General features: G+C 40.1%; 1 protein-coding gene across 2 annotated transcripts in view; it reads right to left on the bottom strand.

Moving 5' to 3' along the window:
• Positions 1-8,881, bottom strand: part of SUGT1 (SGT1 homolog, MIS12 kinetochore complex assembly cochaperone) — a 37,902-nt gene extending 29,021 nt beyond the window's left edge. Inside the window, exons 1-5 of one of the 2 annotated variants that reach the window (XM_017511835.2) lie at positions 8,355-8,881; positions 8,210-8,267; positions 2,140-2,230; positions 1,261-1,330; positions 498-568 (exon numbers count right to left, since the gene is read on the bottom strand). In XM_017511835.2, coding sequence (XP_017367324.1) covers positions 498-568; positions 1,261-1,330; positions 2,140-2,230; positions 8,210-8,267; positions 8,355-8,392 — 328 coding nt within the window. In that variant the 5' untranslated portion in view covers positions 8,393-8,881. Of the gene's footprint in view, positions 1-497; positions 569-1,260; positions 1,331-1,501; positions 1,765-2,139; positions 2,231-8,209; positions 8,268-8,354 lie in introns of those variants that run through there. The other variant, XM_017511836.2, reaches the window with a different exon arrangement.
• Positions 8,882-15,361: the final 6,480 nt, after the last annotated feature.

Below are 15,361 nucleotides of genomic sequence, written 5' to 3'. Positions count from 1 at the left end.
AAAAAAAAAAAAAAAAAAAAAAAAAAAAAAAAAAAAAAAAAAGTCACAATACTCTCAAAATTGTATTTCTTCTGTACTCTCTCATAATTTACCCAAACATACACTTTACTTCTCCATAAAAACCTTTAATGTTAAAATTTCACATCTCAGCAATCCGAGTAACTTAAAATGAAGAGACTTCTAACCATGAAAGCAAATTAAACATTCACTTCTCCATTAGAAAAAAACAAAGCCGGACTAAGTAGAGAGAGCATGTTAAGTGTTTATATACAGTTTTTTACTCCTAATGGTAAAGTTCATCGTAATTTAAATGCCAAAAGGCTAATTTAATCAATTTTAAGTGATCTCATATCTGCAATCCATATGAAATGTAATTAAGATGAGAAAAATAGGTATTGGGCTTCTACAATGAACTTGAAATTAACATTAACAAAATTCAGCTTTGGTATTTAAGATAGAAACAGGTAAGTTTATTAGAGCATAATTTCAATACTTACTATCTAATTTTTGTCCTTCTATAAGAGTTTCTAGAGCAGCAGCATAGTTTTTTTCATGGTATTCACATATTCTGTATGAATATATTTAAAACAAATTAAGACACACACAAAAGAGTTGGAAAATAGCTTTCTTTCTAAATAAAAAAACTTAGTATTTTCTACTGTTGAAAGAAAAAATTTTATATGCTAATAAACCAACAGACTAATATACTGTTAACATCTAGTACAATTCCTAGTAAAATTCAATTTTAGAACACAGTTCAGAAGAAATCTGTCCTTAAAATTGTACAGACTTGCTCATTCCAAAATGTAATTATACAAATGGATAAAAGAAGTTTCTTATATAAAGAATAGCTATACTTATCAACAGAAACAAGATATAAAGTATAGATACAGAGCTTTCATAGCATTAAATGTAGCCTATTCAGTTTGGCTGAATAGGATGTTCTTCAGTCAATCAAATATAGTATAATTCCAAATGATTAAAAAAAAGGAATGTGAAATCTTATCAGTTTCATCTGTACCTTGCAATTACTTCAATCATCAATATTTTAAAATTTACTAAGTATAGATCTCTTATCACATACTATGGTTAACAAAATAACAAAACCGTAAGTTGTATTTAAAACTGAATCGTATCTCTGCTATACCATATATAAATACAGAATTTTACTACTTATATAAAACTTGCAATGAACTCATTCAACAAATTAAACACCTACTATCTATACCAAGCTCAACAATTAGAGTAGCTACTGCATACCCTTTTCTCAACATAGCAGTGGAATTATTTGGATTGAGTTCGAGAGACTTCTTTGCATCAGCAACAGCAACTACGCAGAAAAACATGGGTTTTTAGTCAATTATTTACAGATCCTAGCAAATACACACAACATATGAATCAGTTTTAGATTTCTATGTTTTCGAGTTGCTAGAAATGCCAAATGGTTTTAAATTAGGAAAACTAATACAAGATAGAATTCAAATAAATATTACTTTTGTACCTTCCTTTTGGCTTAACATTTAGCTTCTTTCCTAAAGCTCTTCAGTCAATGAATACAGCCGTGTCTCAAAATTTATCTCCTTGTCTCATTAACATCATTTACGTCATTTGACTCAAAGTATTCAGTTTTTCCCTCTTCAGATTCTTGATCAGAATAATTTTTTAAAGTTATAAAATACAGAAATACATTACTCTTTAAATATAGGTGGTCTTGTTACGTTGCCTAGGCTGGTCTTGAACTCCTGGGTTCAAATGATCCTCCTGCTTTGGCTTCCCAAAGTGTTGGGATTACAAGCATAAGTCACCATGCCTGGCCACATTCTTTTTTATATTAAAAAATTACAAATAAGCATTTCATTTTAATATTGTCAAATAGTAAATGTGTTGCTATTTTTTTTTATCAGCATACCCATTAACTACAAATTAAATCTGTATACATTCTCCACCCAACGAAGGAAGAGACATCCAAAATTTAAATGGGTGTTGCTCAACATGTCTGTCACATTTGACCTACTTTACCTCCTATAAAAGACCAATTTAAAAATTCTCAAAGACAATCTTTATTTGATTAATTTGTCGTGGGTAAAGTGCATAAGTAACTTATTAAAAGCAGGCAATATACTTTGTAAGAAAAGTTACCACAGTAATTCCCAAGAAGAATGTGGCAATAAGCTCTTTGACAATAATATTGTGCATCATCTGGTTTCTGTTCCAAAGCCTTAGTCAGCTCCTACAAAAATAAACACGTTGAGTGTCAGTAATAGTTTTCAAAAAGCCATCAAATTCTAATTAAAACATAATTTTTAATCAAATAACTTTCTGTCAGAATCTATTTGGAGGAAAGATAATAGGGATATAACCTTGGAGTTTTTCTTTATCATACAATCAGTATCTCCCCCACTTCTCCTGCCCTTCCTCCCAAAAGTAGACAATCTAATGTCGTATCTCTGTACCGTAAACCATTTAGTTCCTGGCATGCAGAACTCAATAAATGGTAATTATTATCACCTCATATATTCTGAAGAGTTTGTTATATGCATTGGCCATTACAGATTTTCTCCAATTTGGAGAAGATTCAAACACCATATAGAATTTGAGATTCCCAGAAAACGTGAAGCTGTTCAATTAAAAAAAGACTGGAAGTTAAATCTAGCACTGAGGGAGGTTAAGACAATCAATACATACACAATCAAGTTTACCTGGCCCTCTCCCATCCTTTATCAATAGCACACAACTCTAATAAAACCCAACTAAACATTCTGTTCAAATCCTACAATCTAATAGATGGCTATGTCAACTACCAAGAGTTAACATTAGAGACACTGAAAGTTTTTCAACCTGTGTAGTCACAACATATAGGTGTGGTAGCTGGAAAAATCATGATGCAAAAGATTATACAAATAGGGAGATCAAGGACAACTGCAGGAACACTTTTTATTTTCTGCCAACTGCCTACAAATTCTAGGGATGTGGTAGTTTTCTTAAATGGTAAAATTATTTCAATTGCCACATATGTCATTGACTTTGCTTTAACCTAGTAGTGTGACTCTCAGAAAGTAACATATACAGATGCTCCTCAACTCACAGGGGGTTACAGTCAATCAACAGAAAGTGTGGCTCAAACCAAGAGAGCAAAGAAGCTTTAAGATGCTACTTCAAGGGTCTCACTATGTAGCTTGCAGGCTGTTACAAGGAATTTGTACCTTAGGTGTGATGGAAGGGCATGGAAAAGTTCACTGTTAGTAAGAGAAAGAGATGGTCCTATTTACCTTTTTTTTTTATGTCATTCTGGCTGCAGTATAGCGAATACATGATCACATCAGGACTGGAAACGGAGACTTCTTGGGAAACTACTACATTAAGTCTAGGCTAGAAAAGAATCTTAGCCACAGAGGTGAAAAGAAATATACTGAGTTGGAATATACTAGAACCAACAAGACTTGTTAATGGGTGAACAAGTGGGATAAGAGAAATTGAAGATGACTGCAGGGTTTTGGGCTTGCCTAGATCTGTACCTGGCATCCAGTAAGCACTTAACGAAAAGTATTGCTTTCTCTCCTCGCAGACTTTTTTCAGCCTTTTCCCCAGTCTCTACTTTGACCTCATCTCCTTTACCACAGAATATGAAAATATTTGCCTCTCTATAGCCAATCTTCTCAGTCACTAATAACCCCTTATCAAATCCAATTGATTCCTACTGACTTGATCTCTCTGTAGCCCTTGACAATAACAATAAGGCCTTTCGGCTTACCATTCTGTTGCCTCTTAAAAACTAATGTTTTCCTTGGGTTCAGTACTTAAGACTTCTTCCCTTCCAGAAAAATCCTTTGATTCCTTAACTATTGGGGGCTTCACATACGTGTTGATGTATGCTGATGACTCAAGTTTATCTTGAGCCTAGACAGTGCTTCTGAGCAACATCAGCATATAGTTTTTTCTAGGCTTTACCTGAAATGTCCCAAAGGCAACTCATATACAAACACTGACAATCTAAAACTACTTTCTCTCCTCCAACCTATTCCCCCATGCTGACTGCAATCTTCTAAGTGCTACCTAAATGAATGGCACCAATTCCTACTGCATTCCCCCAGCCAGAAACTCAGGAGTCATCCCTTATATTCCAATCGTCACCAAGATCAGTGCATTATACATGAAACAACTTCCCTCCATGCGCTCAATCACTGCTCTACATGCAGATATTCATCTTTGACATGGTCTGCACCATTATCTTCCTGCTATGCACTATCCCTTGTGCCTCCTCCAATTCATTATCTACTCTGTTTTTAAAGGTTTTGTAATTCAGAACATTTCATATCCTTCCTCCAAATTCTTCACAGATCTCCATGATCATATGATAAAACCGAAAACCCTGTGCTAAGATTTAATGTCTTTGATGGTCTGGCCTCTCTCCACTTATCTAGGCTTTATCTCCTAGCTCTTGCCTCTTCACACTTTATGATCTAATATTACTGAACAACTTGTATTATTCCCAAAACAGAACAGCCATGCACCAGGCACTGTATTAAGCATATGGAGTACCCTCACTTATCTTCACAATAACCCTTTCAAGTAGGTCCTATTTATTCCCATTTGATAGATGAGAAATCTGCTCTGGAGTGTTGACAGGAACTTTACTGAAGTTACATGGTTATCATAAAACCAGAATTTTGACCTAAGAGTTTCTAACTCGAGAGCCTGGGCTCTTAACCACCATGTATACTGGGCCTCAAACCAATCTCAAAATTCACACATTTTCTCTCCTTACTGAATTCCAACCTCTTCTATAAAGTTTTTAACACCCTCAGTCAGCTTCTATTCTTCCATGCTCTTTTATACACAATCCCGTAACAGGAGTTAATTCTATTTTAATGGTCTGTTGACTACTCTGTCTTTCCACTAGATTGAAAACTCAGTGTAGTCTTTTTATCTTTAGACTCCTGATTTCCAGTGAAGCATTCACCACTAATGCCCATTCTTTGTAGAATGAATGAAAAAAGTGAAACAGCTTATAAGAACATTTCTCTTTTATTCCTAATTGGATGATCTTATATAAAATATATACATTTTAACATGATACCAACTGACCTGAATCCCAAATGGCTGTTAAAGTAGCCCTTGGGAAAATCCAAGGGAAATACACTCACACTCACTAAAGTTTGAGCCCTACTTACCATTACCAATCATTTTATAATTTACACTGACCTGTTCATCTTGTGAGGTCATCTCACAGGTTAAAAAGAACATTTCTGGCCGGACGCAGCGGCTTACGCCTGTAATCCCAGCATTTTGGAAGGCCAAGGTGAGCAGATCACGAGGTCAAGAGATCAAGACCATCCTGGCCAACATGGTGAAACCCCGTCTCTACAAAAAAGTACAAAAATTAGCTGGGTGTGGTGGCGCGCACCTGTAGTCCCAGCTACTCGGGAGGCTGAGGCAGGAGAATTGCTTGAACCTGAGAGGCAGAGGTTGCAGTGAGCCGAGATCGCACCACTGCACTCCAGCCTGGAGTCTGGCAGAAAATGAGACTCTGCCTCAAAAAAAAAAAAGAACATTTCTTAATACAACTGGTTCTTATCATCATCATCCTCCCCACACTCAAGGTTTCTGATTCCAGGTCTGGAGTGGGTCCTGAGAATTTGCATTTACAATGTTTATGCTGTAAGTGATCTGGAGATCACACCTTTGAGGACCACTGTTGTATAGCACTAGACTAAAATTCAGGAAACCTGTGTCCTGAGGCTCCCCTTCTGCCTATAACTGGTATGCACATCTATGACAGATCATTTGGATTTATTCTGTTTTCTCTCTTAAGAAATGGGGTCTCTTTAGGTTGCCCAGGCTGGTCTTGAGCTCCTGACCTCCCGAAGTGGTAGGATTACAGGCGTGGGCCTCCATGCTCAGTCAGGTCTCTTTTTCTGTACACTGAAAAGGAAAGGTAAGAAGTACTGGACTACATGAGTCTTAAGGACTTTCAATAAGAATTTGCACTTCTAGGCAGGGCGTGGTGGTTCACACCTGAAATCTCAGCACTTAAGGAGGCCTTGGCAGGTAAATCACGAGGTCAGGAGTTCAAGACCAGCCTGACCAAGATGGTGAAACCCCGACTCTACTAAAAATACAAAAATTAGCCAGGCTAATTTCTGTAATCCCAGCTACTTGGAAGGCTGAGGCAGCAGAATCGCTTGATCCTACGCAGCAGCAGAGGTTGCAGTGAGCTGAGATCACATCACTACACTCCTGCCTGGGCGACAGAGTGAGATTTCAACTCAGAAAAAAAGAATTTGCACTTCTCATGAATTGCCAGGTGATGCTGATGCTGCTGGTCCAAGGGCCACATATTAAAACGAAGTTACTAATGCTAGCCACGTGACTGTTCTAGGCAATTCTTCTCCCAGGTACTCACAACCAAAATAAATGCATGTGTTCACCAAAATACACATACAAGAGTATTCACAGAAGCTTTATTTATGCTAGCTAATAACTAGAAATAACCCAGATGTCCACTGTTGGAAAAAACTGTGCTGTGTTTCCATCTATACAACATATACAATTATACAATGGAGTATTACACAGCAATGTAAAAGAACTACCACGTCGCACAATATGAATGTATACTCACGTAATGATGAAAGCAAAAACATTCAACAAAGCATCTACTAAGCCTACATTCAACAAAGCATCTACATTCAACAAAGATTCTGTTTATGAGTCAAAAACAAGCAAAACTGATGGTGATGGAGGTCAAAATAGGAGTCAGCAGGACAGTAAGAAGAATTACTGGCTGAGGAGTATGAAGGTGCATTATGAATGGTGATACTCTGTATCTTGATCTGGTGGTGTACACACATGTAAAAACTCATCAAACTGTAGACTTAAAATCTGGGTTATTTACATGATTCATGATGGAAAATGACAATAAAATTCATTATGTTAATATCCTTTAAAAGCAACTTTTACATAAACTGGATTTCTAAAGGAAGCAGGTCTAAGAGGACAATAACAAATGTAAACTTAAAGTTAATAGCTGTCTAGCTAATATAAGAAATTATGGAGAAAAATTCTTAGTGCTTCCTGTAACATTATTCCCAAACTGATCCCAGAAGCCTTATTCCTGGTTTCTAAAGGTCTATATATTTAGATGTAAAAAACATATCATATCTGGACCCTAAAAGGCCTTACAGGACCTGGAGCTCCTGGTTTCCTGTCCAACCTTATCTCTTAATCAAATGGGCCCTCGAATACACAGGCCAAATTCATTCTTACCTCGGGATCTGCACTGGCTCTTGGTCCTGCCTGGAATGCTCTTTCCCCAAAGCTTCCAAGTTAACTCCCTTGTTCCTTCAGGTCTCCGCTCCAAGACCACCTCAACGGAGGCTCTAGTACCATGTGGCACATTTATAAGTCATAGCTAGAAAAGATGCTGTCTTGCCTTAAATTGTTATACTTTCTTATGTCAGATCATAACAAAACAGGGTTTCTTTCCTCTTTTCTGTGATTTAACGCAAAGAAAAACCTCCTGGCTAAATTCTGTGATCTTCAGGCGCTCCTTTAATTGTTGCTCTTTTACATTCCTTTACAGCTTTATGGTTTGTCTTCACTGCACACCGACAAAAAGTGATTTCTAGGTTAGCTAAGTATATAACCGAGACTTTAATCCACAGCAATCAGCGCCTTTGCACACAGCAACTCCAAAAAACTTTTTGACTAATACACAAATGAGGGAATAATGAACTGTGACAAGACATCTGGAAAGTTTCAGGGACGTAAGAGAAGAGATTTTTGTTTCAGTAGACTGACTTCATGCCGACACTTTTACATAAGAATGGCAAGAATGACTGTCAAACGAAGTAATTAATTTCATCGAGCCCAGAGTCCCCCTTCTCTTCTTGTCACAAATGCCATTACAAAAAATCCTTCCAGCCCAACTACAGATGCCAACCATGCTCCCAAGAAATAGAGGAGAAGATTTTTCTCAGGAGCTGGAGGAATGCAAGAGTCTGTGAGTGGAAAAAGCAAGATAGGAGCCTAGGGTAACGCGGCTACCGTGGGACAGAGAAAGGAGACCGAGATCTCAATACCCGGGCTGAAACGCAGCATCAACAGGAGCTCGGGTCCCTGTCCCGCGGTGCTGGGAGAAGGCGGGTCAGCCGGGACCCGAAGCGGCCCAGTTCCCCTAAGTAGAGTGGAGGAAGCAGAAATGCGCTCTCACCTCTAACGCCGCCTGGGGGTCCTCGTCGATTAGAGCATCCGAGAAGCTCTGGAAAAACCTGTCAGGAAAACAACGACTTCAGCAGGGCTCACTAGCCAAGGAAAGGGGGATAAAATAAACAGCAAAGGGAAAGAAAAACACGCACCTCCGGGATGTTGCAGATCCTGCTGCAGCCGCCGCCATCCCTCGTAGTCACTGTTGCTGCCGCGAGAGCTGCTACTATCGCGGTTACCACCTCCGCCACCGCCCAAGGGGGAAACTTCTGGAGAAACACCAACTGAGCTTCCGTTCTAAGTAGCCAACGAGCAGCCACGCAGCGTGCTACTTAGCGGGACGGGAGGCAACTTGCGGGCGCGGGGCCGGCTGGGACAGTGGAGGACCGATTCCTTCCAGCCCGCCCCCGGGCCCACGACCAGCACACGCAGTCCCCGCCCCTCGCAGCCATGGTTACGGAAGCCTGGGATCTACACATTCACCCTCTCTTTCACCGCACCCACGCCGGCGGGCACTTCCACAGAGCTTTCAGGAGTAGTAGCTTAGAAGCACTTTTGTAACGTACTGTCATTCCTCAGGAACGTGTGGCGGTTAGGGACGTTTGTAGATCGGTTAATAACGCAAGCTACTGCGAGCTCCATTTTCCCTAATTTTTAATCATGGCTGCCAGAGGCAGCCAAGCCCTTTCGTCTCCGTTACGTCGTTCGCGTTTGCGTGGTCTCTTCCGGGAGCAGAGGCCCGGATGGCGCGTCGATTCCCGCGATCGCTGGGTTGGGAATCCTAAACGGTTGTTACTCGCCGGAAGTCGTTCCGCCCTAATATTGGTCTAAACGCCATCTGGTTGCTGGGGCTACGAGCCAGGCGCCGGTACTATTCTGTTCCCCGCAACTCCACAGGCCAGGCTTTCTTTAGTGGGCTTCCCAGACCAAGAAGTAAAACCTTTTCCATCGTAAGGTACCGAGGGTCGGTACCTGAAGTTATCTCAGTGCCGCTTTGTTTCCTCCTCAGTAGGTCAGCCCTCCCTCAGCGCCCTTTGATCCACGCAGATCGGATGGAGAAAGCTGCCCGCACGTTCCAGGGATGAGGGCAGATTGGGAAGCGGGTGGGAGTGGACTTTGTCTAACTTTATACCACTACCAAAGTGTGTTAATGTAGCTTTATAATAAGTCTTGAAGTCCTGTAACTTATTCTCCCAAGATTGCTTTGGGTTATTCCAGTGCCTTTGTTATTTCTAGATGAATTTTGGAATTAGTTTGTTTAAAATAAACAAAAACTACTGGGATTTTTACTGGGCTTGCATGGATCTATAGATCTGTTTGGGGAAAACTAATATCTTAACATTAAATCCTTCAATCCATGAATATCATTCTTCCCCAACATTTATTTAAGTGGTCTTTAATTTCTCCTGGCAATGTTTTGTAGATTGCACACATATCTATATTTTAATGCAGCTGAGCTTGGATAGATTGCAGCATAGAGATAATACATCTTTCATTAGATTTATTCTTGAGTATTTAGTGTTTTGTATACAATGTTAAATGGCCCTCTTTAATATTCGACTCGTAAGAATATAGAAATACTATTGATTTTTACATACTAACCTTATATTCAAGCATCTTGGTAAGTTCCCTTGTTATTTGTAATACTCTGTATATTCTTCCGGAGTTTGTGATAAAAATCTAGCAATCCGTGAATAAAGATGGTTTAACTCTTCTGCGTTAAAACGCGCGCTCTGAATGAAGAGACTGCTCGCCCGCCCCGCCCCGCCCCGCCCCACCCCCAGGCTTTGTGTGAGCAACAGGCTATTTAGTCACCTTGGTGGAGGCGGGCTGAGGCCTAAAATAGAAAATAGAATCAGCTGAGGGCGGTGGAAAAGGAGTTGGTTTCATAGGTTGTGGGGGAGGCATTGGAAAGTTAGAAAAGGTAAGTTTAGGGCGGTTTTTTGCAAGCTGGGAGGGGGTCGTAGGGTGTGGATCACGAGGTTGGCCAAGCTGGAAGGACGTCTTAGGGTGTGGAGTCAAGAGGTTGGCCAAGCTGGGAGGGGGTCATAGGGTGTGGTAGCATGAGGTTGGCCAAGATCAGTTACAAAGTCCAATGGCCTTGTCAATTGAGGCCAGAATAAGAAACAATAGAGAATGTCTCCTGAGTTAAATAGGTACCCCAGGGGTTGATCATTTCTTCCTCTTTCCATGATCTTATTCTATTTAAGGTTTTCTAATCCTGGAAGGCCCTCCAGCGGTTCGTGGGGGTCGTCATGCCATCCACCTCGTGGTCAGACCTTACATTCTGTAAACTTTATACCTTTTATTTTTATTTTTGCCTTTTGTTTCTGGCCAGTACTTTCACTATTGAATAGAAATAATGATAATGTACTTCCTTGTCTTGGTTGGAACATCAAGAGGAAAGCATTAAATGTCAAGTGCTTTTTCTGCCTTTATTGAAATGTTCATTTGTATTTTTTAGTGTTACTGTGAATTACACTGGTTAACTTTCAAATGTTATCTAAATGGCCAGTTGTCCTTCTAGACTTCCACTGACTCCATTTGGGATGGCACTGTAAGAAGAGAGGCAGATCTGCAGGAGTCTGGTTGGAAATTAAAAAAAAAAAAAAAAAAAAGAAGAAGAGAGGCAGAGCCAGGCAATGGAGCTCAGGTCTGTAATCCCAGCACTTTGGGAGGCAAAAAAGATGGACCATGAGGTCAGGAGTTTGAGACCAGCCTTGCCAATATGGTGAAACCCCATCTCTACTAAAAAATACAAAAATTAGCAGAGTATGGTGGTGCACCCTTGTAAGTCCCAGCCACTGGGGAGGCTGAGGCAAAAGAATCACTTGAACCCAGGAGACGGAGGTTGCAGTGAGCCAAGATTGCACCACTGTACTCCAGCCTGGGCAACACAGCAAGACTCTGTCTCAAAAAAAAAAAAAAAAAAAAAAAAAAAAAAAAAAAAAAAAAAAAAAAAAAAAAAAAAAAAAAGGAGAGGCAGAGCCAGTGGAGACAAGGTTTATTCAGGACTTACATATAAAAGTGGTCCAGTGGTGGTAGGCTGGATAGAACTGCTACTGTTTGTAAAAAAATCATACAGTCTATGTAGTATTTTCACTTAGCACCCTCCTTCTGGCAACCTCCATAGAACCCAAAACAAAGGGCCTTGATCCCCTGTACAGCCTGTGTTCCAAGATATGGGCTAGGGGTGTGGATGTCCTTCATAGATAGGGAGTGAATCTCAGGGTTAGCTGCTCCTGGATTCCTTAGCCCAGGACTCCAAACGTAAGTTCTTCTTAGACCGTAGGGTTATTCTCGAGAGAACATTACCTGATTTCAAGACTTGTCAACCTTGTGGTATTGGCACAAAGATAAACAGATTAATGGAACAGAGAATCCATAAATAGACCCATACCATATGTGGACAACTGATTTTTAACAAAGGTCCAAAGGTAAATCAGTGAAGAAAAAATAGTTGAAAAGGATAGACTTTACAACAAATTGGATATACATATGCCAAAAAGTGAGTTTCAATACATATCTTGCACCATGCACAATTAACTCAAAATGGATTATGGGCCTACAACTCCTATAAAACTTCTATAAGAAAGAAAATCTTTGTGATTTTAGGTTAGGCAAAGATTTCTTAGCACACCGAAAGCATGATCCATAAAAGAATTTGTAAATTAGACTTCAACAAAATTTAAAAGATTCTACACTATGAAAATATTTACAATCACATCTCTGATGAAGCGCTTGCATGTAGAATATATAAAAAAACTCTCAAAACTCAGAAACTGTAATTCAATAGGGAAACAAAACCACAACCATATACCACTACACACCCATTTAAATGGCTACAATGAGAAAGACTGACAATGTTGGCAAGGATGTAGGGCATCCTGGAAAACTCATATACCACTGGTAGGAATGTAAAAAGGCACAACCATAAGATGATTTAGACCACTGCTACACAATTAGCACCCAAGAGATATGAAATAACATGTTCATGCAATATTTTTACAGGAATGACTTTATAGAAGTTTTAATGGTTAATAGTTGAAAACTGGAAACAACTCAAATGTACATCAATAGGTGAATAAACAGTAGTACAACTGGCCAGGTGTGGTGGCTCATGCCTGTAATCCCACATTTTGGGAGGCCAAGGCGGGCAGATCACCTGAGATCAGGTGTTCGAGACTAGCTTGGCCGAAATGGTAAAACCCTGTCTCGTCTAAAAATACAAAAAAAATGTGGTATGTATCTATAGTCCCGGCTACTCGGGAGGCTGAGGCAGGAGAATCACTTGAACCCAGGAGGCGGAGACTGCAGCGAACCAAGGTCACACCACTGCACTCCAGCCTGGGCAAGAGTGAGACTCCGTCTCAAAACAAAGAAACAAAAAACAACAGTAATATAGCCAGTATAGCCGTACAATGGAGTACTACTCAGCGATAAAAGGAATGAAGCATTGCTACACACTACAATAGGGATGAATCTCAAAATTATTATGCTAAGTGAAGGAAATCAGACAAAAATAGTACATTTGGTATGATTCCATTTATATAAAATCCTGGAAATTTTAAAAACTCATCTGTATGACAGATAACAGATCAGTGGCTTATGGGGTAGGGGGCGGGGGTTGGAGAGCAGGGCAGAATTTCAATAATAAAAGGGGCACAAGAAAACATTTTGGGTTAATAGGGATGTTCACTATCTTGATGATGGTGATGATTTTACCAGTGTGTATATATATATGTAACACTTCAAACTGCACATTTTACGTGTGTGGGGTTTGCTTTATGTCAATTATAGCCCTATAAAGCCATTTTTTAAAACACATTTAGAGCTATAGATAAGAACTGATAGTCATCAACATATGGATGGTGGTGAGCAACATGAGAACACGATCATGAAAACAGACAAGGAGGCTAGGCACAGTGGCAGGCTCATACCTGTAATCCCATCACTTTGGGAGGCCAAGGCAGGAGCATCCCTTGAGCCCAGGAGTTTGAGACCAGCCTGGGCAACATGGTAGAACTCTGTCTCCACAAAATAAATTAGCCAGATGTGGTGGTGCATACCTGTGGTCCCAACTACTCCTGAGGCTGAGGTAGGAGGATTGCTTGAGCCCAGGAGGTCAAGGCTGCAGTGAGCTATTATCATGCTACTGCACTCCAACCTGGACAACAGAGCAAGATTTACCTTAAAAAAAACGGGGGGCGGGGGTGGCAATGACAATCTGTAGTTTTCTCATTTAATAAATATTGAGTCCCTACTATGTATAGATATTATGCTAGGGACAGGGGATACTAAAATGACTGCAATCTTGGTACTTAATAATCTTGTGTTGGAATCATGCATATCAACAGGCAATTATAGTGTCATATATGTCTAAATGGGAGAGATTAAAGGGTTCTGTGAGAGCAGTCAGAAGATTTTGAAAGCTCAGAGAAAGCTCTCAGAGGAAGCAATGTCCCAGCCGAAGCCTGAAGAACACGTAGGAGTTAACCAGCATGAGATAAACTGCTAAGCAGAGTGGCTGGAAAGCAGAGCTACTGCAGTGATTTGGGAAGTAGAACTTCAGGGATGTTCATCTGCAAAAGCCCCTTCAAATCCTCTAATTTATTATAAATTTGTATGTATTTTTCCTAAATAAATCCCCTCCTAACTCCCACAACTCCACCAAATTGTGTAAATTTTGGCCCTACAAGACCTGGATTTGTCCTTAAGTACGTCTTTCTTTAGGGCTACTTAAATTTTGCCCCTTCTTATGTTTGGGGAATTCCCACTGAGTCGTCCCACTGAGCCAGTCTTCCTCTACAAAAGCTGAAATACCAAACAACTTAACTGAACTTGCACAAACTTTAAAATTGGTAGCTGGTTAACAACAACAAATCAAGGTAGGACCTTAGTGTATCCTCTCCAGATGCAGCAGCACATGTGTCAAGTTCAAGTTTCCAAAGCAGCAGATAGTGTTACAAAGCACAATGTGTCAGTGCTTGGCAACAGTGGCTACAATTTCCTCACCCAACCAGTTATGCAGTACGGTTCCAGGATTGATTCCTAGCCATGTGGCTCAGATTGATGCTGATTCTCTAGTCCTTTTGGCCATTCTGTGAGCAGCACAATATTCTTCTAATATAATTTATCTTATACTGAAAACTAGAATCCATCTCTGTTGCTTATGACTAAGAATCCAAACTGATAGACAATTTGGTATTTGGAAGTGGAGTGCTACAAAACAGATCTGGAATGGTGTGTAACTGGCCAGGTGGAAAAGGCAAAATGGAGGGCATTGAGACACAACTGTTTCAGGCTGGGAAAATAGTGACTCTGAGACAGTACATCAAACTCACACCATAAAGAAATGTACTCTAAAGCTGAGCAGCCTTAGAGTCTTCTTCCCAGTGCTCATATCACATGTGACTGTTGAGGACAAGACACCAGGGAGCCACAGCCTGCATGTCCCACCAGAGATAATCAGACATGAAGCTGGATAGAGTATCTGAATGAGATTCTGGCTGATTCTCTTTGGGAAATAAATACATTTTTCACATGGGCATGAACATTTTTGAATGTATATACAGAAAGGACATGTATATATAAACATAGGATACTCATTCCTCCCTTCTTCCCTTGCCGTGGAGCCTCCATTTTGTTTCTCCAGCACATGACTAAGTCATTTGTGGTAATCCGACACCCCACATTTTTGAGATCCCAACCCCACATTTTTGGCCATATTGGGCAACAATATGGTTTAGGAAGGGGTATAATAACTAATCTAGCCAATGGGCCGTACATGAGATGTCTGCTCAGGGATTCTGGGAAAGGTATCCTTACTGATAAACAGAAACACAGAATAAAGAACAATAACAGTGGCATCACAGGTCCTTCCTTGATAAACAATGTTGAATCAATGATTTGGTGTGGAGAGACCAAGTACTGAGAGCCATGTCTTATTCAGGAGTTGGTGACCAGAATATGTTAGGGCTACAGAGAGTCAAGACTTAATATAGGGGCAGATCATACTGGTCCTTGTAAACCCTGTTCAGAAGTTTGCATATTCATTGCAAGAAATGATCGTAACTTAAGGTCGAAACATGAAGATGAATGACAAAAACTTTTCAGGAGGTAAATTGCCTGGGCTGCATGACTGACTGGATGTGGATAT

The sequence above is a fragment of the Cebus imitator genome, unplaced genomic scaffold, assembly GCF_001604975.1.
Source record: "Cebus imitator isolate Cc_AM_T3 unplaced genomic scaffold, Cebus_imitator-1.0 Scaffold453, whole genome shotgun sequence".
In the NCBI taxonomy this organism is placed as follows: domain Eukaryota; kingdom Metazoa; phylum Chordata; class Mammalia; order Primates; family Cebidae; genus Cebus; species Cebus imitator.
The sequence above is the reverse complement of the archived record's forward strand: the minus strand, read 5'-3'. Positions and strand labels throughout refer to the sequence as shown.